Source organism: Spermophilus citellus (genome assembly GCF_964194105.1).
Source record: "Spermophilus citellus genome assembly, chromosome: 4".
In the NCBI taxonomy this organism is placed as follows: domain Eukaryota; kingdom Metazoa; phylum Chordata; class Mammalia; order Rodentia; family Sciuridae; genus Spermophilus; species Spermophilus citellus.
Window position 1 is genome coordinate 115,421,277 of NC_138185.1, and position 25,143 is coordinate 115,446,419.

The window sequence follows — 25,143 nt, forward strand, 5'->3', positions numbered from 1 at the left end:
TTCAGTCTCTGGCTTCCCCCTCCCCTTCCCCTCCAAATCAGTAAGAGGCGCCCAACCAGACTTCCTTACCTTGCTGCGATTCCCTAGAGTCATGACCTTGGCCACTGGTCTTTTTCTGAGCTGCTCTTTCACAAAGACCTCTATGTGCTTGTTCCACTTCATAGTGAACACATAGAGGGCATAGGCTAGCAGCAGCAGCAGACTCTCCCACCAGGCGATGAGGCTATCCAGGAAGAAGAGGATGAGCAGTGACAAGTCGAGGATATAAAAGGAGATATCCCGGAACAATGGCCACCAGGTGAGGTGGAGGACCTCCCGGGAGAAGAGAGAGCAGGTGCCAATGACAAAGAGGATGTTGAACACAGCAGAGCCCACAATGGTACCAATACCCACGTTGCTGTGGGATATGAAGACGCCAATGAGGGAGGTGAAGAGCTCAGGGGCAGAGCCTCCAGCAGCCATGAAAGTAGCACCTGCCACATCCTCAGAGATCTGCAGCTTCTCTGTGATGATACTCAGGGCTGGGACAAAAAACTCATCACACACGATGGCCAAGGCCACAAACAGGTACAACATGCCAAAGATATGCAGGATCACCCAGCCCTGCTGCCGTTCCTCCACGCTGAACAGGTCCCGGGGGTACTCTCCCTGGGGATGGTCTGGCCAACTGGGAAGCATTGCTGAGGGGCTGGGACCGGGCACCTCTGGGAAGAGGGAGGTTGTCAGGCTTGGAGATGGGCTGGTGAGCATGGCTGGGGCTGGTTCTACAACCACACAATGACGGATTTGGACAGTGGGATTTGCCCTGACTTGGGGGGTTACAGAGGTCCTGGGTGCTGTGGAAGGTTTCTTTGCCAGCTCCTGGATGGTGGCTGAGGCTGTCCTGATGGAGGGTGCACTGGTTCTGGGCAAGGGATTCCTAACACTCCGGATAGCAGTAGAGGCTTTGTTTTTTGCTGGGCTGCCACCCATTGCAGTACTTCTTGTCACTTGCCTCTCAGACACAGCTGAAGTGTGCTCCAGGTCTGCTCCCTGAAGAGCTGTCTGGTTGTTCTTCCCCACTAACCTCCAGGGATTGGATGAGCTGTTATTTCCCACTCTTTTGGAGCTAGTCATGGTGTTCTTTTCTGCTATTCTCCTTGGAGATGTCAAGATGTTTGTTTCTATCTCGGTCAGGAAAGGTGGGGTGTTTTTAATTATTCTCTTAAGGGTAGCTGAGGAGGTTTCTTCCAGTATCCTCTTGGGAGAGCTGGTCTCCAATATTTCATAGGTTGCCATGGTTTCACTGTCTTTCACTCTTGTCCTGGGGGTGATCGCATGACTTGTTTCCATTGTCATGAATGTGGATGGTGCATTAGTGTCTATAGTTTCCCCAGGAGGGGTTGGGGTATTCTTCACCTTACCTCTGGCTTGAATTCGGTTGTAGCTCTTCATTTCTCCCCTGGATGATGGGCTATAATGTTTTACTGTTTGTCTGCTTGAAATTGGGCTGTAGTGATTCAGTACTCTACTTGGTGTGGTTGGGGTATTTTCCTTCATTCTTTCTGTACCTGCTGCTGTTGGGCTGTGATTTTTCTTTGGTGTTGGTGGAGTGATCTTGGCAATTCTTCTGGGTGTTCTGGGCGTGTTCTCCATTGTCATTCTAAGTGTTGCTTGATTCCTGTCTAAGGTGGCTTCGGGTGCCACCATCTCAGCCTCCATTTCAGAGCTAGCTTTGGGAGGGTCAGTGCTCACTATCGTCATCGCATCATTGGGGAGATTACGGCTGGCCAGTTTTATAGGCTGTTGGGAAGAGACTTCTGCCCACAGTGAGGGGAGGCCCCAAGGTCTCCTCAGGTATTGGTAGGTAGAACCGATGATCAACATTCCCAATAGGAACAGGAGGCGACTCCAATGAAGCTGCCTTGGCCAGAGTAACCGCTTCTCCTGCACCCCCATCTTGATCAGTTTCCCCATGATGGCCAGTTATGTCTGTTATAGAAAGCCTCTCATTCCGTCCATGGAGAGACTGCAGCTGCTCCAAGGTTCAGGTTGGTAATCAGGGAAGATTTCTCCATGAAGTCCAGTCTTGGGGTATCCACAAACCTGAGGAGGGAAAAGAAGTTATTTGCCCCTAAAAGGAGATCTGGGATCCAAAACTCCCTCAACTGGAAAAGAGTAATGACGGGAACCCCAGGGACACAGAAGTATTATACACGGGACTTTGTGGTTGGGGGAATTTATTTCTATTGGAGTAAACTAGCTATGCCCCTTACTCCAGGAGACAATGCCTGCTTTTAGGAGAAAGAGTAGAAGGGGTCCTCTTGCTGTGTTGGCATGCTGGCAGCTGAGGTCCCTCAGGTGGGTGCATGCTCCTCCCTTAATCTTCCCTGGCTCTTCCCTGTGCTCCTACAAAAAATCTGCCAGCACTCCTCAGGTTCAAACTCAAGTTGCTGGGAGCTCAGTCACACAGAAGGTGTCTGGGCCAACAGATTTCACCTTATAAAAGGCAGGAAGGCAGTGAGGAGACATGATTTTAAACTGTTGACAGTAATGGTCAGCAGTAGAGGACACTGTTAGGGATATTAACACTTTATGTGTTTTGTTTTGTTGGACACTCTCTTAAAATGATTCCACTGTATGTTCCAGAGAGGACAAAGCTTAAAAGTTAATGTCATGGAGCTTCCCATGCAAAGTGTTGTAGAGGAAGGAACATGGAAATTGGAGCAAAGGCTGGATTCTCAGCTCTGCTGCTTACTAGCTGTGTCATCCTGAACAGGCGGAACAGTGCCTCATCTTTGAATGGGTATGCTAACCTATATTAACCTCTGGAAGGACATTTGGGGAAGGGAAACTGAGGATCAGAGGAAAACTTACTTTTCATTCTGAACCCTATTAGTTTGAACTTTTTGTCATGCACATAGTACTATATTTTTATATAATATAATATTTTATATAACACAATTATTTTACATTTAAATTTAAATGTAATAATGATGGTATGTGAATGGCAATGGTATTTATGTCACAAGAATTCTGAAAGACTGATTACACATAAGGTATGTGAAAAGCATTGGATACAATCAAATGCTACATAAGGTTAGTTTTAAACAAGAATTCAGGAAGGAAGAACACAAAAGATTTCAAAGAATACTCATTTTATAAAGGGCATTGAGGCCCAGCCAAAGTAAAAGTTATTACATTTTTAATCAATGTCCATAGTTGCTACAAAACTAACTATAAATGACTGGTAATAAGGTATTAGGAGCGAGCTGTCAGTTATATCAGACCCATAGAATCTGTTTAATATAATTCTCCATGTGAGACATGAAGACATTGAAGTCCAGAGAGGAGATGTGATTTGTTTAATATCACACAGCCTGCAGGTAGCCAGGCAGATGAGACTCTTAAATCCCCAATCTTTCTAGTACACCCTGCTAATTAGAGGTACAAATGCAACTGTCTTAAAAAGCAAAAGAAGTAGGAATAAGTGAACTTTCTTATTTGTCCTTGATTGCTATAAGTTTCATTCCATTATCTCTCTCCAGCCACCCTGTCCCTTGCTTGAACTCAGTACTTGTAGCGAGCCCACTGTCTCCCAGAGAAACTTCCGAGGGTCCCTCTTGCCGCAATGTGCCTGTGTAACAGAGCTGAGCTGGCACTCTCACTGATCCCACCTACCTTTAAACCTTGACATCTGGATGTCTTCTTAGTTCTGGAAACTTGTTAGAATCCAGGGTCTCAAAGAATGGGTCTGCAGCTAGACAGCAGGAAACACCCCATTCTCCTGCCTCCAGCTCCTCTATGGAATCCTAATTGAAGGCAGGGTCGGTTGAGTGTGAAGGGCATGTCAGAGGAAGAATATCCAATCATGCTAATACCTGCCTCCTCTAAGAAGCTTATGAGGGCATTTTACAAGTTCTGGGTCCCAGTGCCTCTGACCAAGCCTAAGCGGGTGGCCTTTCCAGCAGGAATACAGGTGGGCTTTCTGTGGGCCGCCCAGAGTAACTGGGGGAACTTCTCAAACTTGTTTCTAAGCTATGGGAATGAGAGGTCATCCAGGGTTTCCAGGCCTCAGCAGTGGAGTGATTTAGGAAGATGCAGAAGGTGCTCTGAAGAAACCAAGAGAAAGTGCATGGGGCTTAAGAAATCAGAAGACCCGTTAGCACTAGGCTCCACTTGCTACTGATATAATCAGAATGTAAGCATGGGATAATAATAATAACTTGTCCTATCTGTAGGGTGGACATGAGAATCAAAATTAAAGTTGAGGGATAGTAAAGAAAGTACTCTGCAAATTTTAAAGCATTTCACACATGAAATACATTTAATTAGGCCTGAAGGAAACTCTTGAGGGAGCAGGCTGGGAAGGACATCACCTCAAGGTATCCAAAGATTTGACTCCCTGAGCCTCTTGCACCTGCAGCCCATGACTTGGAGTGGGAATGGTATAAGGCAGCTGTGTGTGTGTGTGGGGGGGGGGGAACCACTACAATCATGCTGCTGACTTTGCTTAATATTTACCAGCTTTCCCCTCCTCCCTTCTCTGTTTCCTCCAGGGTTCACAGATGGCATGCTGCTTTAGGTTACTTTAATGTGAAACAGCAGGCAATTCTTCTCAGCTTCACCTCTGCCTCATGCTACCCTGAGTGGCCTGGAATATAAGAAGGTAACCTACTCACTCCCTCTGCTGAAGCCCACAGTAGTGCTTCACCTCTGTGTCCTGGGCTCACTCTGGATGCCTGAGCCTGGAGACAGGACTCGGCTCTGCTAGTTACACACCCTTGCCTTTGTGTTACTGTGGGCAGAACCAGATCTAGTTCCTTCCCTTCTCAGACCAACTGTCTAACACTCTCAATCTGCCCCAGAAATACGGGGAAGGAATATAATTCATGAAGTAGAACTATGAATGTTTTTTTTTTTGAAAAATTGCCCTATTTTTATGTTACTTATGTAACACAGAAAATTCAGGAGAGAAGCAAATTTCCAGAAAAGAGATTCTTTTCTCTTATGCTCATAAATGTTGTCAGTGAATTCTTCCTGTGTCTAACCTAAATCTTACTTGGTGGAGGTGAACCTAGTTCCATCTGTTTTATTCTCATTAGATGGTAGAACATTTTGAAATTCAACAGGCTATAGAAAAGTTTGCTATTCAACCAAGAGTAGGAACATTATATGCACCAGCCATATGAGTTTAGACAAATTACTTAACTTCTCATGAGTATAAGTAGATCTCTCATCCTGTACAATGAGAATGGTAATGACATTACCTGCCTGATAGGATTGTTGTGAGGATTAATTACTATGTAAAATATATTAATGTGGCTGGTACTGTTACTATTGTTATTGTTATTATCTACTTTTAGACATCACAGTCCCCACTTACTGCTAAAGATTATAGAGGAGTGTTAGGGTGGCAGTTCTCCATATCTTCCATTGCTTCAACACTCTACTGAGTATTTATTAGCTTGATAATCTGATCAATGCGTCTCTCACTAGCAGGTGAGCTCAGAGAAGACAGGACCTTGTGCGGCTTATTTATTCCTGAATCCAGAGCCCAGAATAATGACTGGCACTTGATAAGGATATTCAATAAATAAGTATATTTGTTTTCAGACTGAAAAAGTGTATTCCAATAAGGAAGATGCTGAGATGGGGCAACCAGGCCGCGCCTGGGTAGAGTGAGGAAGGCCTACTCAAAGACTTATGGCCTCTTAGCAAGCAAATGGCCTAAAAAGGCCAGAAACAGGGCTGGGGATGTGGCTCAAGCGGTAGCGCGCTCGCCTGGCATGCGTGCGGCCCGGGTTCGATCCTCAGCACCACATACCAACAAAGATGTTGTGTCCGCTGAGAACTAAAAAAAAAAATAAATATTAAAAAAAAAAATTCTCTCTCTCTCCTCTCTCACTCTCTCTTTAAAAAAAAAAAAAAAAAAAAAAAAAAAAAAAAAAGGCCAGAAACACTGCAGTGTTTGGGAAGTTGATCTGATTTTTCTACAAAATAGGCATATTTTCACTCTCCCCTGTAACTGGATGACAGGGCAGGTGAAGCATAACAGCTCTAATCCTCACAATAGGATCAAGGGCTGAGGAAGGCAGAGCTTAGAGGCTTGGCAGGACAGCAAGCCTTCCAAATCTTGAGGCCTTTCCCACCTTCTGCTAGAAGAGAATGAAGAGGGAATGAGACTTTTCAACTGATGAGGAGGGCTTCTGGGTGAGGCTGGTTTATTCTGGGCCTGCTTCTGGAGTTGATTATCAACTCTACAGCTGCACAGTGAAAAGTGGAGAAGGTTTGGCAGAGATTGCAAATTTAAATGCCTTCGGGGCCTGGGTGGATAAAAGTCTGCTCTACTCAGAGTCGGATGAGAGTACTGGGGCTGTATGGGTGGTCCACCAAGAAGGATTCCAATGTCAAGCTATTTAAACATAATAAGGGACAAACAAAATGATCTGCAGGCTGAATTTAACCCACAGGTACCTCCTCTGCAACCTCTAGTAAAGGAACAAGCACAGGAGCAAGTCTCCCAAAGCCTCTCATCCTCGGGTTCCTCATATATAAAACCAGGAAAGCAAGAATCCTCCTAGGACTGCCATCAGAGTTACAGCAAGAGAACCTGTGGAAAAGCACCCTGATCCGACAGACACTGTACAATGCCATAGCCTCAAACCTTTTGACTGTATTTTTATATTATATTGTTTATAGGAGTAAAACTGACTGTCTAGTTGTCACTGATAGAAATGAACAAAATAAGCCCCCAAAGGGCCCACATTGCTTCATCTTTCCGAGTCAGTAACTGGAACCAGACCTGAGGCAGGGAGATGCAAATGGTGACATTTCAGGTTGAGGGTAGTTCAAGGCAGGGTTTTGTACTCATGGTCAGGTACCCATCTGACAAAAGATCAGACAGGTAGATTAGAGGATTTCAGTGTGGCTGAACATGAATCCAAGCAGTACCAGTATGATTCATAACCTCCTTCCAAGTAAGTGAGAAACAGCCCATTATGTGAAACTTACCATGACAAATTTGATTTTATAAAGGAATGCTGACTAAGTCACAGATAAGTTTTAGTATCCTGTAAGTTGACAAAGACTAAATAACTAAATAACAAAGACTAAATAACAGTAGTGCTGATGAAGATAGTGGTTAGGGAGTATAAATTGAATATGGCAACCTAAGTGACCTTATTAAACTCTAACTACGCCCCTCCTGCACTCCAAACTTTCTAGTGGCTTTCCACCTCTGGTAAAATAAAACCCCATAATGGCCTACAAGGCCTATTTCAGAACTGCTTGTGATAGAAAAAACTGAAATCTGTCTAAATGTCAATAGAAAACTGGTTCGTAAATGATGGCACATCTTTCCAACAGTCAATTATACACAGCAGAAACGAAGCTGGGCAGGTATGGTGGTGCATACCTGTAATTCCAGCTACTCGAGAGGCTGAGGAAGGAGGATTGCAAGTTTGAGGCCAGTCTGAGCAATTTAGTGAGACCTGTCTCAAAATAACAAATAAAAAGGGTTGGGGATGTGGCCCAGTGGTGGAGCACCCCTAGGTTCAATCCCCAGTCCTGCCAAAAAAAGGAAAGAAGCTTATGCCCAATAGTAATAAAAGCACAGTACAGAACATAATATATAACATTATTGCACTTATTAAACATATATTATGTTGTATAGTTAATATACACATATGTACATAGAGATATTTTTGCAAAGATTATGAAGAATGAATGTAATTCTGTCACCAATAGATATAGAATGAATAACAACAACAACAATAAAAAACCCACAAATAAGCAACTCCTTGGTGCTTCATCTCTCCAAGCCAGCAGAAACTAGAGGCAGAGAAATATATATGGTTACTTCTAGGAAAGGAAATGCCTATTTTTTAATTTATTTGTTTTGAAACTTTAATTTTTCCCCATAGACACAAATTACTTTTCTAATAAAAAATATAGTTTTTTAAAAATTTTTTGCTTTATCTGTTTTTTTTAATTTAAAGATGCTCTAAGATTTTAAGAAAGTGAATGGTAAGCATGGGCAAGGGACCCAGATCATGAGGGGCCTTTATAAATTTAGACTTCCTAATATTTTTCAAAGGAACTGGTGTTCTGAAGTTCTGAAGTTCAGTTCTACTTTCTTACAGAAATGTAGCATCTACCAAATTTTCTCTGCTTTCTCTTTTGGCTCTTTTTCCAATAACCCTTCTTCTTTTCTGTCTACGCTCTTTCCACAAATGCATATCTGGCATCATATGTGCTGGGGAACCAGTGGCAGATAAAGCTCATTCCTGTTTACTTGAGCAAAGGCAAAGTTAATCAGAATTAGAAACATATAAAAGCTTTTCTTGTTCAGTGAGTCTTTCCATTATTTTAGAATAGAGAGAAGCTTTGTCATTTTCTCAAATGCTCTGGAAAAGACTAAAAGAGGATTGAGAGCAATTAAAAGAAAAGGGCCACAGTGTCTTCATCAAACACATTGCAAGGGAAAAGTGACATGGAAGGGAAAACCTATAGATTAAAAGAGTTTGGAGATACATTAACAGATATCAATGTTTGAATCTTACTTGGATCCTGATTCAAATAACCAGAATGTAAAATAGTAAAAATAACGATGTTTATGAGACAACTAGATATTTGAAAGCTGACTAAATACTTGATAATATTAGGGGTCTTCTGTTAACTATTTTAAAACTGATAATGATATTATAATTATGCTTTTTAAAAAGTTCTTCTCTTAGAGCTGGGCATGGTGGTGCACGCCTATAAACCCAGCTGCTCAGACACTGAGACAAGAGGATTGTGAGTTCAAAGCCAGCCTCAGCAAAAGCAAGGTGCAACTCAGTGAGACCTTATCTCTAAATAAAAATACAAAATAGGGCTGGGAATGTGGCTTAGTGGCCAAATGTACCTGAGTTCAATCCCTGGTACCCCCCAAAATAAAAAAAAAAAAAGTTCTTCTCTTAGAGATACATACTGAAATATTTTAGGACAAAATGTTATGTTATCTGGGATCTGCTTCAAAATAATATGTTGGAGAAAAGTAGACAGATGTATAAATAAAACAAGATTGAAGATTGAACTGAGAGAATCTGGCTAAGGGTACGTGAGGATTTATTATACTATTTCCTCATCTTTTATGTGTTTGAAATTTTCTATAATAAAAAAATTTAGACAAGAGAAGGGTCATATTTATGATTTATTTGAACTTCTACTTCAGTGAAAACAGTAGGACAGGGAGGAGGGACTGACAGCAGGGAAAGGCTGGCCTAGAGCCTGGACTATGATTTAGGAGAGGACAGGGTCCAGACTAGAGAGGGTAAGAAGGAAGATGAAAGACAAAGGACAGCACAGGGACTGTGAGAGGGGAGAGAATAGGAGAGGGAAGCGGTCCCACTGCTGCTCCTTTCTCTTTTCCCCACTTACTACTTACCCTTCACCTCTGTAGATGAAAAATCATTTGGGGAACATAGCAACTAAGATTTTCCGACATCAAACCATGAAACTCCAATTCAGTCAGCAGGGCCTCAGAATACGCATTTTCAACCTGTGCCTTAGGAGAAGTGGCTATCTGGACCTCCTTGTGAGCCCCAATACCTAGACCCTGCAAGTGGCTTGGTGTTTCTGACAGTAATCTTTATTTTGCCAGACTATGACCAAACCATTCTGTCTTTCAGAGCCTTTGCAAGAGCAGTCCACTGCGTCAAGACAGAAAAAAATAAAGGAACTGGGAGATTATGCAAAGGAAGCTGTTCATTGATTTCCTTTAATGTATCTGTGGAAAGATGCAAACATTGAGGGTCTCTTGAGTAGGGAAAAGAAATTCATTACCTTTCGTGCCAATGTTCTCTGATTTTATATTCTCTGAACAACCTTTGATTTTTAATGGCACTCTAAGAAGAAGGGGGAAAAAAATCAAGACACTTAATGGTTGCCAGGAGTGACATGGTCCTCTTGACAGTTATATCTTTTATCATCAACGTCAATAAATTGATCTTTTGCCTTCCATATTTTCTGAAAGCCTGTTATTCAGAAGAACCAGTTTCACCCATCAGCAAACTAAATAAACTTAAGCTTTAGAACTGGGTAAGGAAATGAATCAGACCATGGATGTGAGCTGGAACTACAGGAACAATGGCTGAGTTGTCACCACACATCCCTCTGAATTGGAGAAGATTAAAAATTATGATTAAGTAATCCGGCTGCAGCCTTACTTACCTAGAACCCACTGCCTGCTCAAGCATAACAAGATCTTGAGAGCATGAGACCAGTCAGGTTGAGGAAAAAAGCTTTGAAGCAAATAGGGCAGTCTGCAGGCCCAGGGCCTTGAGGCTGGTGAAGGTATTCCCAGTCTTCCCAGAGACAAACTGCCTTATCTGCCACTTCTTTTATAAATAGGAGACAGGAGAGAACTATATGCTATTGGACCCACACTCTCCCACAGAACAAGTTGTGAAAAGTCAAACAGACTTGGTTGTTCAGTTCAAAGCATTTCCTTCCTTGTTCCACGTCCTATTTCACCCCATCCTAGCTAAAAGATAAAGAGGAAAATGTCCTAGACCTTCTAGAGGACTGTCTGTTTCCACTTGTAACCTAAGTAACACAACATTGTGTTTTGAACCATAACTTTGAACCAGTGGCCTGCTGACATGCATTCAAGACTACCTCTAGCTGGCATTCCCTGGCTCCCTACATGGTTAATATGTCACCTCTTGCCTCCTGAAGGCACAGGCTACAGTGGAGAATCGGTGTGTGTGTGGGGGGCCCAATCCTTTTTATTTTTTTCTTTTGAGACAGGTTTTTGTGAAGTTGCGGAGGCTGGCCTCGAACTTGCAATCCTCCCGCCTCAGTCTCCTGAGTCACTGAGATTACAGGCGTGCACCACTGCGCCCCGGGGTAAGGGGAACTGACTGAACCGCCCCTTTCCTTCCCTCCAAGACTGGAAGCTGGAAGGGAGATAATGTGAATATTTGGGCTGAGACCAAGACATCAAGACTTGATGTAAATTAGGCTCAGGTAAATTAAGAAAAATATAGAGTGCTAAGTAGGAACATTCCTCAGCCAGGAATTATATTTTTAAAAGTTTCTGTCACCTAGTTCAAAGGATGTGCGGGAGGAGTATGAAGAGGCAACTAGTAGGTAACAGGACAGAAATGTGAAGGGGTCACTGGCCAGGTGATGCCTACGGGTGAGTGAGGAAAGGGGCCAGATTAAAAATGGGCGGGGAGCGCTGGAGAATAGGGTGAGGGAGAGAGAGGGCCGGGCGGACAGACCCAGCCAGCGCTCAGCGAAGGTGGGGGCTTGTAAGGAGAGTGGCGTCGAGAAGGACGCGCCCCCTAGCGTCCCTGCCGAGCTATAACCCTGCCGCGCCAGTTCTTGAGGATCCGCCCAAGCCGCACGCAGTGCCGACGCCAGGTTCCCTTTGGTCGCGCGGCCCTATAGTTCCGGCTGTGGCGCGCGGGCGGAAAGTTTAAGTGGAAGGACCGTGGCTGGCGATGGGCTAGGGGTGAGTGGGGGAGGCTGTGGGCCGCGGGTTCTCTTTCGCTGCTTATTGGGGAGACGGGTGAAGGGCGAGGGGTGAAGAAGAACGCAGGGCCAGCGCCCGGCCTTCTTGCCGCCCCGGGAGCCGGCCCGCACCTTCTCTGAGGGGCTAGTTCCGGGGCCCTGCTCCCGGCCTCCCCTCGCCCTGTATCCCGGTGTGTCCAACTCCGCGTGAACCTCACGATTTCGCCCTCTGACCACTCCTCCCTTGAGACACGTCCAGACCTCACATGGTTTTGACTGATTTTAAAGGTAAAATGCATCCTCCGATTGCGGTCCAAATGTCGGAAGTCTGTGTTCCGTGCTGGGCGTTTCGATGAAGTTGTACGCGAGAACTCCGAGCGACTTATTAGGATGGACCGAAAGGAAAGCCCAAGAGTAGTGGGGACTCAGAAATTCAAATAGAATCACGCTTTGAGAGCCACATTTCTGAGAACCAACTTTTTAAAAAATGATCAAATGATCACCTTCAGGGAAGAGTCCTAAACATGGAGCAAAGTGGAGTCGGGTGACTAAGATGTATTCTCTTGAGTAGGCTTTTGGAGAAAGGACAATCCTTGATATCGGAAGCGCTGTGTGTAAACAGTACATATGGCAGAGGTTAGGACGAGGTAGCGGGGTAATCGGAGGGTCACAGTCAGCCCGAGTGAGGGTTCCTGTTATTACAAAATCGGTAGACAGGTGGGCAGAGATTTTTATTTTATTTTTAGTGAGGCCCAGTCTGCTTGAATGAACCATCCTTCAGGAGCACTCAGTTCCCTCTCTTACCGTTGTGCTTACAACCAGACTAAGTTGTGGGTTTCCCACAACTTTGCCACTGTTGAGGAGTTGCGTTTGGGAGTGGACACAAATAAATCAGAAGAAAGAACCAGCTTCACAGGCAAGATTAACAGCTGTGGTCACTCATTTCATGGTCTGGAAGTGCATTTTCATACCTGATCTACGTAAATTGTTGCCCATTCTCCTTAGAGATGAGGATACTTGGGGATGACTTCTAACCTCTTTTCCTTCCTTCCTTCCTTCCTTACTTGCTCCCTCCCTCCCTCCCTCTCCTTTTTTGGTACTGGGAATTGAACCCAGTGGCATCTTACCACTGGGCCATGTCCCAAAGCCTTTTTTGTTTTTTGAGATAGGGTCTTGCTAAGTTTCTGAGGCTGGCCTCAAACTTGAAATCTTTCTGCCTCAGCCTCCCAAATCACTAGGAATAGAGGTGTGTGACACTGTGCCTGCCATGATCTCCAACTTTTAAATAACAAGAAAGCCTCTATGAATGAATGGAACTACAGGATCTGGGTAAACTCTGTACCTGGGCAGAGGTGTAGGAATCCCTCTTATCTCTATTTGAAGGAGAAAGAGAGAAGGGAAGTGTTTCTGGTATTCAGAATTAAAACTTATAATATATTTTGCTGAAGAATTAATTTTATATCTGATGACTAGGGGTAGTTCATCAGTCATTATCAAATATTTGTTGAGCACCTACAATGGACCAATTATTGGGATGAGTTCTGAGGAGACATTGGTGGGCAAAATCAGACATGGTCCCTGCCTTTAGTGGGTTTATGATCTGATGTAGTATATTTGAACCTATGGTATGGGGGAGCTGGGGTTGTAGCTCAGTAGTAGAACCCTTACCTAGCACATGTGAGGCACTGAGTTCGATCCTCAGCAACACATACAAATAAATAAATAAATAAAAGTATTGTGTCCATCTACAACAAAAATATTTAAATATATATGAATGACATGGGACCTCGTTTCTTGAACAACACAGCCAAGACCCAGAAAGAAAATAAAAAAGACTGCATAGACAAAATAGTACAAGTTGATATACCTAAGCTTATCTGTTTTATCATAAAAGAAACCTACAGACTTATAGCCTGATAACTTTGATATTGGACTCACTTTTAACAAGCTTGATAAACTGTATTTCCAGCCATAGCAACCAAGATGGAAAAGATTAGAAAAAGGGAGGATCATCACACAGAATTACTGAGATAAGTGGAATGAAAGCTGATGATCTCAAAATTAGAAGCAAAATTTGAAGCCACCAAAACAGAACACAGCAGCCTGGATTCTTTCAGAATAAGGCAGTACTTCCATGTACATTCTATTTAATACTTGTACTATTTATGCAGAGAAGGGTTGAAATGGAAACAGGATTAGTGAATTAAATCTAAATTTTGATTTAGAACTTGTCAAAATCTCCATTTTTCTTGGAGCATCCCTCCAGGACAGTGTTCTGCAGCACACATTTGAGAAAATGCTGATATAAATAGAAACATCAGGGTAGTAGTGTGCTGGGTAGTATTGGTATTCAAAGTGGTGATGCCTAACAGGCTGAATTATGTTTACCCACAAAGTCTAATGATGCAGAGAAGAAAGATATACATTTTAATTTTTTTCTATCAAAATGGATAAACATTTTGGACTTCTAAGGGAGTCTGAAAAAGTAATTTTTATCTCTGATTTAACTTATTGGTGTTAATTAGATACACAGACATTACTGTATTTGAAGATATATCTGTTATATGGTTAATGTTATATGGTTAATAGACTTCCAATTTGACCTCAGTCCCTAACCTCTATTTATAATAACATTGTTTCCATGAATCAATATGTTTGGAGACACTGCACTAACAAACAGTCTGGCCATTGTTAAATGTTTGGAAGTGAATCCCAAAACATAAATTAATGAACATTAAGTTTCTAAACTGTTTATATTGACTTAGTCTTCCATAGTTGTGTATGGTATATGCAGTGTGATTTTTATTAAGTTGTAGCAATGAATACATATCCTATGACTGGCTTTTCTTAGCTATTAATTCATTATATAAATATTTCTTATATCTGTGTCATTTATTTATAGCTATATTTTATTGTGTCAAGAGACTATAGTTTGTTTAACTGTGCAGTAGCAGCAAGCTGTAGCTCATGAACAGGTCTATGTATCTGATGTATCTGTGATCTGTTTTATTTTGAGCACAGAAATATTTTCTTCTTGCTAATTCTTTTTTTAATGTATTTTTTAGTTATAGGTGGACACACTATCTTTATTTTTATTTTTATGTGGTACTGAGGATCAAACCCAGGGCCTCACTCATGCTAGGCAAGTGCTCTACCTCTGAGCCACAACCCCAGCCCACTCTTTTCTTTCTTTTTCTTTTTCTTTCTTTTTTTTTTTTTTTTTTTTTTTTTGTAGTTGTAGTTGTAGATGGACAGCATGCCTTTATTCTATTTGTTTATTTTTATGTGGTGTTGAGGATCAAACCCAGTGACTCATGCTTGCCAGGCAAGCACTCTACCACTGAGACACAACCCCAACCCAATCTTCTTGCTAATTCTTAATCCATGAATTAAAGAACCCTTTGCTTCCTCCATTTCTACATTTTTACTTTTCTACACAATTACATAATTCCAGCTTTCATGCATATGCTTTAATTTTCTTTTCCTTCACAGTTAAAAAACTGTTGATGCTATTGAGAATCACAGTTTGTTGTTTTTGTCATCTTAATGATTTCCAGCATTGTCTAATTTGGATTATTACTTTTCTAGTCCTTCTTTTTTATATTTTACATTTATATTAATAAAACAAGGGCACCAAGCCACAAAGAGAGTAAATGCTTGTGTTAACACTACTGTATTAAGATACTGATGGTGGTAAAAGAATGGTCAAATGCCAAATAGTACTACCATATGTCACATAGAAATGTTCTCAGTAAATTAAATTTTGGCAAGATGGTATACTAGTGCTTATTATATTAAGTTGTATAAATTTGAAAGTTATGGGAATCAAGGGCTACCTGAATTTAATGCTTTTTTAAAAAATCAATAGAAATACTTACAGTGGCCCATTTAGCAGATGGTTTTAGGAGTGGTCCTCACAGCTAACTAACCTGCTTGTGTCCCTCTCACTGAATTCTTTGTTGGGTGCCCTCACCTCAGCTTCACTAGGGCAGACCTCCACTTATTTCTGGGAAATTGGATAAAATTGTGGTGAAAATATTTTTCCTTCTTATGACATGTAAGACCTTTTTATTTTCCATGGCATTTCTCTGTTTGTAGCTCTCTGTCTGCATTCTGACTGGAAATACTGGGATCCTTTCCATCATGCCAACGGTGGTGGTAATGGACGTATCCCTTTCCATGACCCGACCTGTATCTGTCGAGGGGTCCGAGGAATACCAGCGGAAGCACTTAGCAGCCCACGGTTTAACAATGCTGTTTGAGCACATGGCCACAAATTACAAGCTTGAATTTACAGCACTCGTGGTTTTTTCATCACTTTGGGAGCTGATGGTCCCCTTTACAAGAGATTATAACACCTTACAGGTACAAAAAGAGATGTTATTTATGTACAGGGCCCACATTTTAGAACATGGAATTATTTAATAAGTGCATGGGTGCTTAATGTGTATAGCTACTAAAAAAAAAAAAAAAAAAAAAAGATTCACAACCAGTAAGGTCTTATGCCTTTCTTTGGTAGAGCTATGAGTTGGTGGTGGGGTTGTTGCCTTGTTTTTCTTCTCTTAGTTTTCTAGAATTCTCTTTGGAAAGGCAAGGACTTCAGGATACAATTCTTTGTTCCCTAAAATTCAGGGTCTTTAGGTTCAACATTTTACTTTTTTCTACTTTCCCATAAAACTTGAGGAAATGAAAAATAGCCCTAAAAAGAAAAAATGAAAAAAAAAACTTTTTCTTGAGTAATTTAAAATAACATTGCTTTCCCAACAAATGGCTTTGGTTTATAGATGCCAAGAAATCATTTTAAGCTTTGATCAGAACCTTCTAAAGGTGGTTTTGTGTGATACACTAGAGAATTTACTTTCTGACAACATCTCTCAACCATTAATATTTCCAACAATGTTTAGCACAGTGCCTTGCCCATAGTGAGTAGTCAATAAGTGTTTGTGAAATTAAACTGAACAATTTAATAATCATTAAGCAATTTAGAAATCCAGGACCAAGGGCTGGGGATATAGCTCAGTTGGTAAAGTGTTTGCCACATATGCACAGGCCATGGGCTCAATCCCCAGCACCACAAAAAAAAAAGAGAGAGAGAAATCCAGGATCAATGTAATTTGTATTTTTAAAAATATAAGTAATAAATGTTTGTCAAATCCTTTCTTTTATTATCTGACTTTTTAAGAGACAGAAAAGCTTTTTTTAAAAAAAAAAAAAATTCTGAGCCAGGCACAGTGGCATATGACTGGGAATACTGTAATCCCACCGGCTCTGGAGGCTGAGGCAGGAGGATCGCAAGTTCACGGCCAGCCTCAGCAAAAAGAGGCACTGAGCAACTCAGTGAGACCCTGTTTCTAAATAAAATACAAAATAGGGCTGTGGATGTGGCTCAGTGGTCAAGTGCTCCTGAATTCAATCCTCGTTTGTTTTTTGTTTGTTTGTTTGTTTTTTGTTTTTCCTCTTGACAGAGTCTGATTATATTATGTAGCCTTACCTTGAATTCATGATCCTCCTGGCTTAGCCTCCCAACTATCAAGAATTATAGTCATACTCTACCACCACTCCTGATCACTCTAACCTTCTTACAAGTGATTATGCTCAGGATTTCTGATACTGAGTGGTTAGGAAATTTAGAGAGTTGCTAGGAATGAGGAGTAATGGTTAAAACCAGGAGCTCTGTAGTCAGACTGCTTTGGTTCATATCTAGGCTCAGCCACCTTATGTTCACAATACCTGGGAAAGTTATTTAATCTTTCTGTACCTTAGATTCCTCAATTAAAGGTGGGGTTAAGCTGAGTATGGTGGAGCATGCCTGTAATCACAGCTGCTCTATAGGCTGAAGCAAGAGGACTGCAAGTTCAAGGCCAATCTCAGGAACTGAACAAGACCATGTTTCAAGATAAAAAGGTCTGAGGATATAGGTCAGTGGTAGAGTGCATGCCTAGCATGTGCAGTGCCACACACACACTCACAAAATAGGGTTTAAAATGCTGTAATGATTAAATGCATGTAAAATAGTACGTACAATGGTGTTTAGGATATAGTTAATATTCAATAAATTTTGTCATTTTTTGATGTTTTTTAAATTCTTGATTTCTAAGTTTTCCTTCAAGATCCACTTATAAAGAAATAAACTTAGGGAACTGTCAATTCTTACCTAATAAGAGGATGGAATAAAAGGACATATTTAATTATCCTCTATAGTTGAGAAAATCTGTTTTACTGGTTTTGTTGTTGTTGTTGTTGCTTTTTAAGAACCTATGCTTTGGGGCTCTCAGAAACACAATGTCCCTTGTGTAACATTCATATGTTGAGCAGTTTATGGTGTTTTCTAATAACAAATTAAAGGAGTAAAGAATAATGAGCAATTTTATTTTTGATTCAATAAGGAAGCACTAAGTAACATGGACGATTATGACAAAACCTGCTTGGAATCCGCATTAGTTGGTGTTTGCAATATCGTTCAGCAGGAATGGGGTGGTGCAATTCCTTGCCAGGTAATGATCAATTCTTTTTCATTGCCCTAAGTTAAAAACATTAACCACTGTGGTGCTTTGATTTTCTTTAGGCTTTAACACAGCATGCATTTCTAATTTCCTCAAACTATGTTTTATACAATTGGTATCTTTTAAAAAGAAGGCACTAAATCACTCTAATCATATCACACTAATCTAATCTAAATCACACCAATGTGCTCAGAAAGCAGCAAAATTATGCCTAAAGGAAAGAATCCTCCTAGTAAATTGACTTATTGAAAACTAGTACTGTTGTATAAAAGACAAAGGGCTCACAGTGGAATTTTAGAACTACACTCTCTGGAAGGGATGATTATAATTTTGAATGATAGAATTGTAAACATTAGTACCATATAGTCTGTCTTCATTATCTTGCTGTAGGATTTTTTTTTTTCAGCAGACTTTTAACCGTCTCAGCTCTCTAGTTGTCTAAAAAGTGAGGAGTATGAATGTCATAGTCTGTTGTTCTTGGAGTCCCCACCAGTGGATTCACATTAGCCTCAAATTACAGCAGAGTAATACTATAAAAAAGAATTGGAAATTTGCTGTAAACAGAAAGAAAGCAAACATTACTGAAAGGAAAATCATTAATAGTCTACAACAGAAGGTAGCAAACTTTTTCTGTATTTTAGGTTGTGGCAATTATTCAGTTCTAATGTTATTGCATGGAAGCCATAGGTAATAAGTAAGTGAGTGGGCACAGCTCTTTTTAAATAAAATTTTATTTACAAAGCCAGCTTTGCAAATAAACTATGACTGTGGCCATGGTTTTGCTGGCCCCTGGCGTATGGCTTTTTATTATAGTGTCAAACACACGATTCCTGAGTAGTGTAAGTGGCATTACTGGTATTTAAAAAAAAAAAAGTGTAGTCATAAATGGACAGAATGCCTTTATTTTATTTGTTTATTTTTATGTGGTAGTAAGGATCCAACCCAGTGCCTCACACATGCTAGGCAAGCACTCTGCCACTGAGCTACAGCCCCAGCTAAGTATTTTTTTTTTAATTAAAAGTAAGATTTTAGTTGTCTGGGAGTGAGAGAAGAGTAAGGATTAATCCCAAAGAAATAGGAGGGAATATAGGAAGTAATAGCACCATTCTTTAACTAAATAGTAAAGATGGTGACATATCTGAATGCAGTTGTCAACACTAAGAACTGTGTAGTAAAGATTTACTACAGGGCTGGGGATGTGGCTCAAGTGGTAGCGCGCTCGCCTGGCATGCGTGCGGCCCGGGTTCGATCCTCAGCACCACATACAAACAAAGATGTTGTGACCGCCGATAACTAAAAAATAAATATTAAAATTCTCTCTCTCTCTCTCTGTCTCTCTCTTAAAAAAAAATTTAAAAAAAAAAGATTTACTACATGTAAATTATCTCTCAGTAAATCCCAACTCTTTTCAAAAGCTTTTTTTCTTACTCTGAAAGCCACTCTATTTGATAGAATATAAACTCTTTGGTTCATGAAGACCCTGAACTACAATTAAAAGGTTAAATCAAATCACTTTTGTTAAAGAAGCCTGTTAATATCTTTTGATCAATTCCTTTGATAAGTTAAAAAAGTGGTGGGGGCTGGGGTTGTGGCTTAGTGGTAGAGCACTTACCTAGTATGTGTGAGGCACTGGGTTCCATCCTCAGCACCACATAAAAATAAATAAATAAATAAAGATCGTGTCTATCGACAACTGAAAAAAAAACTTTTTTAATAGCTAGACCTTGCATACCATGTAGACTTCTGCCTTTTAATATTTTTCTTTCTTTGAAAAAAAGAAGAATATAATTTTGAGATTTACTGTACCCTGAAGGTGAGGGACTGACCTAAATCCACTTAGACTTGTTAAATGAATGAGATCCAAACACAGTAATACAGGTGGTAGTTATTAGTGATTTTTGTTGTTGTTGTTTTGTAGTTGTAGATGCACAGCATGCCTTTATTGTATTTGTTTATTTTATGTGGTGCTAAGGATTGAACCCAGTGCCTCACATATAGGCGAGCACTCTGCTGCTGAGCTCTAGCCCCAGCCCCTAGTGATTATTTTTATAACCATTTACCATCAAATTTGTTTAAATGTGGAACTTTTCGCCACCAAGATTTCAGACATCTGGTCTGTATCCTCATTACCTGAGTGATTTTGACATTACATGAAATATTTCCTTATCACACAGCATCTGAAAAAGCTAATGTCAGAACTAAATCATTGTGTACCAGTTGTTGGTACCTAGAAAAGGAAATTATCTGTAGTCAGTTGACAGACTTCCCAAAAGATAAAAATCTCTCCAGGGAACCTCCATTAAATATCCTTAGACTTTAGAAGTAAGTACTAAATCTTTGTATTTCACATGATTTAACCACCTAATACTGCTTCAATGGCCTGTTGTCAAGTTACTGGATTAGACTAAGGAGAACAAAAATAATCCTTCCCTGGGATGCCTGGGAAGCCCACTTTACACAGGATTGCTCTTAAGCAATGAGGAAAAGGAAGAAGATTTTGCATTTACCATCTGTTGTTCATATATTTTATTGGCTTTATCATATTACAAGTTAAATGTGCGTTTTTTAAAGGTCTTATACATTTCTGGCCAAGTGGCCTGTATAAACACAATTTTGAAGCAGTTGTCTGGGGATAGAATTTATCATCTTTTAAAAATAAAGTGGGCTAGGAGTAGTAGCTTAGTGTTCATAGCACTTACTTAGCATGTACAAGGTCCTAAGTTCAATTTTAGTACATCAATCAATCAATCAATCAATAGATTTTAAAAAAGGCAGAGTTCAGACTTTTGGGCTGGTATTTCCTAGGGACACATATGAAATGGGTCATGCCATTTTTTAACTTTGATATTTTAAGTACCAATTCCTTATCTAATAGATGGGGTTCCAGTTGTAATACAATTAAGTAAAATTTGGTATGCATGTTTGTCCTTTTTTTAATTGTTCAGAGGCAAGCATTTTAAAAATTTAATTAAATGAAAAAGTAAAATGTATAGCTTTTAAATACACAGTTCCCTGAGTATTAACAAATGCATATACCTGTGTAACCACTACTATCATTAAGATATAAAACATTCTTATCAATCCTTAGTTTTTCATGTCCCTTTCCAGAAATGAAAATGTTAAATGAAACTAATTTAATCATGTAATTTAATGTGCAAATTTCCTGTCTCTTTTTGCAAACAGGTTGTTCTAGTAACTGATGGCTGTCTTGGCATTGGTAGAGGGTCACTGCGACATTCCTTAGCTACTCACAATCAAAGAAGTGAGAGCAACAGGTTTCCACTACCTTTTCCTTTCCCGTCTAAGTTATATATCATGTGCATGGCAAATTTGGAAGAGGTAATACATTTTGCTAAGTTCTTTTTAGTTTGATTGGGTAAAGTTTAGGGCTCAATTAATTTTTTTCATATATTTGATTAGTACTTTATTGCATATACTGTAACATTGTGCTCTGTTGGTTTCATGAGACTGGCACAATATGTATTTGAAAAGACTCAGTCTGGGCCTGTAGCTCAGTGGTGGAGCATTTGCCTAGTATGCCTGAGGCCCAGGCTCTATATCTAGCACCACAAAAAGAAGAGAAAAGAAGAAAGGGAAGGGAGGAGGATAAGAAAAAATGAAGGAAGGAAAGGGAGAGAGAGAAAAGAAAAAGACAAAATAAGACTATATTCTAGCTCTTAAATGCTCTGAAATTTCAGTGTTTCCCCATCTTGGGAACATACTTCAAGTTGTTATCCATCATGCTGATGAGTCATGAAAGGTCAAGTTCTCTTTGGTATTAGTTATTTCTCTTACCCAGGAATTATTTTATCCATTCCAGAAATGTTGACAGAGATGTACTTTGCTTTTTTTTTTTTTTTTTTTTTTTTTTGGTAGAATAACATGCCGTTTGGTATATTTTTTTGTATGTAAATTCTTTGCTTCCTGTTTTCCTATTTATTTGGGAGATATTTGATCTTTTTTTACCTTATTTTTCCTCCCTGTATAATGTAGATAATGATGGTTCTTGCCAAAAAAATGTTTAAAACACTTGGAAGGAAAGATGCTACAAATTGTGGTCTCCTCTGAGAACCTTCACAAAACTACTTCTGAATGGAATAGCTCTCCTGGTGTCATTTTATGTAACATTCCTCTTTGGTCACCTTGAGTCAAATTGTTATGGTTATTTCTTTTCATATGGCTGTTAAGAAAATGATTTATTTGTTGCCTGTGTTACTATGATGGTTGTAACTTAGGTGTGCTAATAGTAATCTGGTAATTTGTGCCATTTTAAAGGGGTCATCTCTTTTGCTTTGTAGCTTCAGAGCACCGATTCTTTGGAATGCCTTGAACGTCTCATAGACTTAAACAATGGTGAAGGGCAAATATTTACTATTGATGGCCCCCTGTGCCTGAAAAATGTACAGTCTATGTTTGGGTGAGTATGTGCTTAAAGCTTTTTTGCCTTCTTTGTAATCCAGTATTATAATTTGATATCCAGAAAGAATATATACATTACTCTAATTGTGTGATTGTGTTTTCTCCAAGTTGCCCATTTCTCAGATAAAAAGATTGGTAGCAGTGATTTTTGAAAGCTCAGTCTTTTAAATTAAACGTGACTAAATCTGTAATGCTTATAGATATTGACTTTTTTACAATGATTTAGCAATTTCAAAGATTAACTTGCTTTGGGGCTTTTCAGAATTGAAATTTCCTCAGCAGCAATATCAGATTGTAATCTTTTCCACAAATGGTCAGATTTAGTTTTGGAATTAATGTAAAGGTAAAATAAATTTTGCATCATGAAACATTACTACTCTATCTATCTTATTACTCTCCTTGTAACAATTAATCATCATATCCTAGAAAACTGATAGATCTGGCTTATACACCTTTCCATGCTGTTCTCAAATGTGGCCACCTAACTGCTGATGTACAAGTCTTCCCCAGGCCAGAACCTTTTGTTGTAGATGAAGAAATTGATCCTATCCCCAAAGTCATTAACACAGGTAAGTTTTCCCTACTTCTGACTTGTGGTTTTTTACTTTGTTCTCTAGCTAGGAGGATTGAAAAGAATCGTATATTTTGAAACAAGGGTGGTATTGTCATTAGCATTTTGGATCAGTGAATATATTAATTACCTCAGGGTTGGTGGATTATTGGTCTTTTATGGTGAGGTCATGAGTTAATCTCCAATCCTAGATCATTTTAACCACAAATTACTAGAGTTAGAAATCATGCCCAGATTCACTAGGATTGAAATCCTTGAAGTGATTCTTTATAGAGATTCTGAGATTGACTAGCATCATAACTACTGTCATATATGAAGGGCTGTCTTCTAGATGTGACTTGAAGACCTTGGAGTTATCTCCAATTGATGGGTGGATTCCTTGAGAGGTGGATACATGTTTAACCTCTTAGGGATAGATGCTGTCACTTTCAATCACTGCTGCAGCCTTAGTGCCTAGGGTAACATTGACACTTAGCAGATGCTTTAATAAATGATTAAAATTAAGTGCGCAATAAATGTTCATTTGGGGTGCATAGAGATTACAAATGAAGGGCTAGAGCATGCTTTTTGCTTTTTGTGCTTTTAACTTTTGTCTATCTGGAAGCAAGGTATCCATCTCTTTTTGTTGTGACTACGCTCTACTATATTAAGCTGCACCAAATTATTTTGTTGCTCTCAAATCAGTTAAATTTCACTTCCTTTCCACCCTTTTTTGATGAGTCATTTGAATAGGCCTTTTCTTTCCAATATAAATTTTTAGCCTAAGACATTTGCTATAGCTTATATGTACTTTAAAATATAGTAGGCTTTTTTCTACTCAAAAAGTATCTAGCTGCTTGTCCTGATTCATTTGTTACTCAATTAAGGGGGTTAATGACAGCAAATCTCCAGAGAAGCACACTTCCTACTTGTGTATGAAGTGCATTTTACTCACTACGATTCTGTTTTTTTTTTTTTTAATTGTTTTGAGAATATGGTGTGTTTGTGCTTAGAAGAAAAACTGAAAAGCAATTCAGTAAAGTATTGATAGTGGTTTCCTTTTATGATGAATAATGGGTGATTCTATATTTTTTACAATTGTTAGTGTTTTCCAAGTTTTTGTGTTAATTATCTATATAATCAAAAAAGAAACTTTAAAAAAAATTTTTTTAAAAATATTTTTATTGGGGCTGGGAATGTGGCTCAGCGGTAGAGCACTAGCCTAGCACAGACGGACGCAGGTTCGATCCTCAGCACCACATAAAAATAAAGGCATTGTGTTGTGTCCATCTACATAAAGATAAATAAACATTTTTAAAAATATTTTTATTAGTTATTAATGGACCTTTGTCTATATGCGGTGCTGAGAATTGAACTCAGTGCCTCACACATACTAGGCAAGTGTTCTACCACTGAGCCACAACCCCAGCCCCTTTAAAGAAATTTTGGTTACAACTTTTATTTTTTATTTTAGGTTTTCACAAAAACTTTTGGTCATTAAACAATCTCTATAGAGCAAAGAAATCATGTCAAATTGGCTTTGTTGAAAAGGTTAAAAACATTTTCTCAGGGAAATGTTTTTAATAGAATGTCTTTAATTTCAAAAAAGGTTGAAGTTGTTGGAGAAGTGTTTGAGTTTAATGCCCCTTGGTGACCCAAATACCCCTGACTCTACACAGGGATTTGACTTTTAAGCTTTTGCCATGACTGGGAGGACTTAGCCTCATAAAAATAAAGTTTACCTAATTTGTTATATAACTTAAATTCATCAAATAAAAGATAATTATCATTATTTCCTGAGCTACTTATAATGCAAATGATTAGAGTCATCCACAGAAAAGTCCAATAATGTTCCCAGTCAACATATTTGAAATTTCCACCTAAACATTGTGTTTATAAAATCTAATACATAGAAAATAATATACTTTCCCCTATTATAAATTAGCACTATGTATATTCCTTCCTTTCAGATTTGGAAATAGTGGGATTTATTGATATAGCTGATATTTCAAGTCCCCCGGTTCTCTCCAGACATCTGGTCTTACCTATAGCACTTAACAAAGGTGAGTTTTCTTTTTATACCATTAATATATAAAAAAGCATCATAATATCTAAAGTTATTCTTTAATGTTAAATAGTAGATTAGCCCATTTTGCAGAAGCTAAAGGAAAGGTATAGTTGCCAAATTGA

General features: G+C 39.5%; 2 protein-coding genes across 6 annotated transcripts in view; one reads left to right on the forward strand and one right to left on the reverse strand.

Annotated features, from left to right (window-relative positions):
- Positions 1–4,690, reverse strand: part of SLC24A1 (solute carrier family 24 member 1) — a 52,744-nt gene extending 48,054 nt beyond the window's left edge. For 3 of the 4 annotated variants that reach the window (XR_014021606.1, XM_081291205.1, XM_081291203.1), the window contains exon 1: positions 70–2,330. Coding sequence is in view for 3 of the 4 variants with exons in the window: in XM_081291205.1 (XP_081147331.1) it covers positions 70–1,956 (1,887 nt within the window). In the remaining variant the exon portion in view is untranslated. Of the gene's footprint in view, positions 1–69; positions 2,331–3,660 lie in introns of those variants that run through there. The other variant, XM_081291204.1, reaches the window with a different exon arrangement.
- A 6,638-nt stretch (positions 4,691–11,328) lies between these two features.
- INTS14 (integrator complex subunit 14) overlaps positions 11,329–25,143 on the forward strand; it is a 35,306-nt gene continuing 21,491 nt past the window's right edge. The window contains exons 1-7 of one of the 2 annotated variants that reach the window (XM_081293212.1): positions 11,329–11,482; positions 15,580–15,846; positions 17,868–17,975; positions 21,168–21,323; positions 22,283–22,401; positions 22,830–22,972; positions 24,924–25,016. In XM_081293212.1, the coding sequence (XP_081149338.1) occupies positions 15,625–15,846; positions 17,868–17,975; positions 21,168–21,323; positions 22,283–22,401; positions 22,830–22,972; positions 24,924–25,016 (841 nt within the window). In that variant the 5' untranslated portion in view covers positions 11,329–11,482; positions 15,580–15,624. The other variant, XM_081293211.1, reaches the window with a different exon arrangement.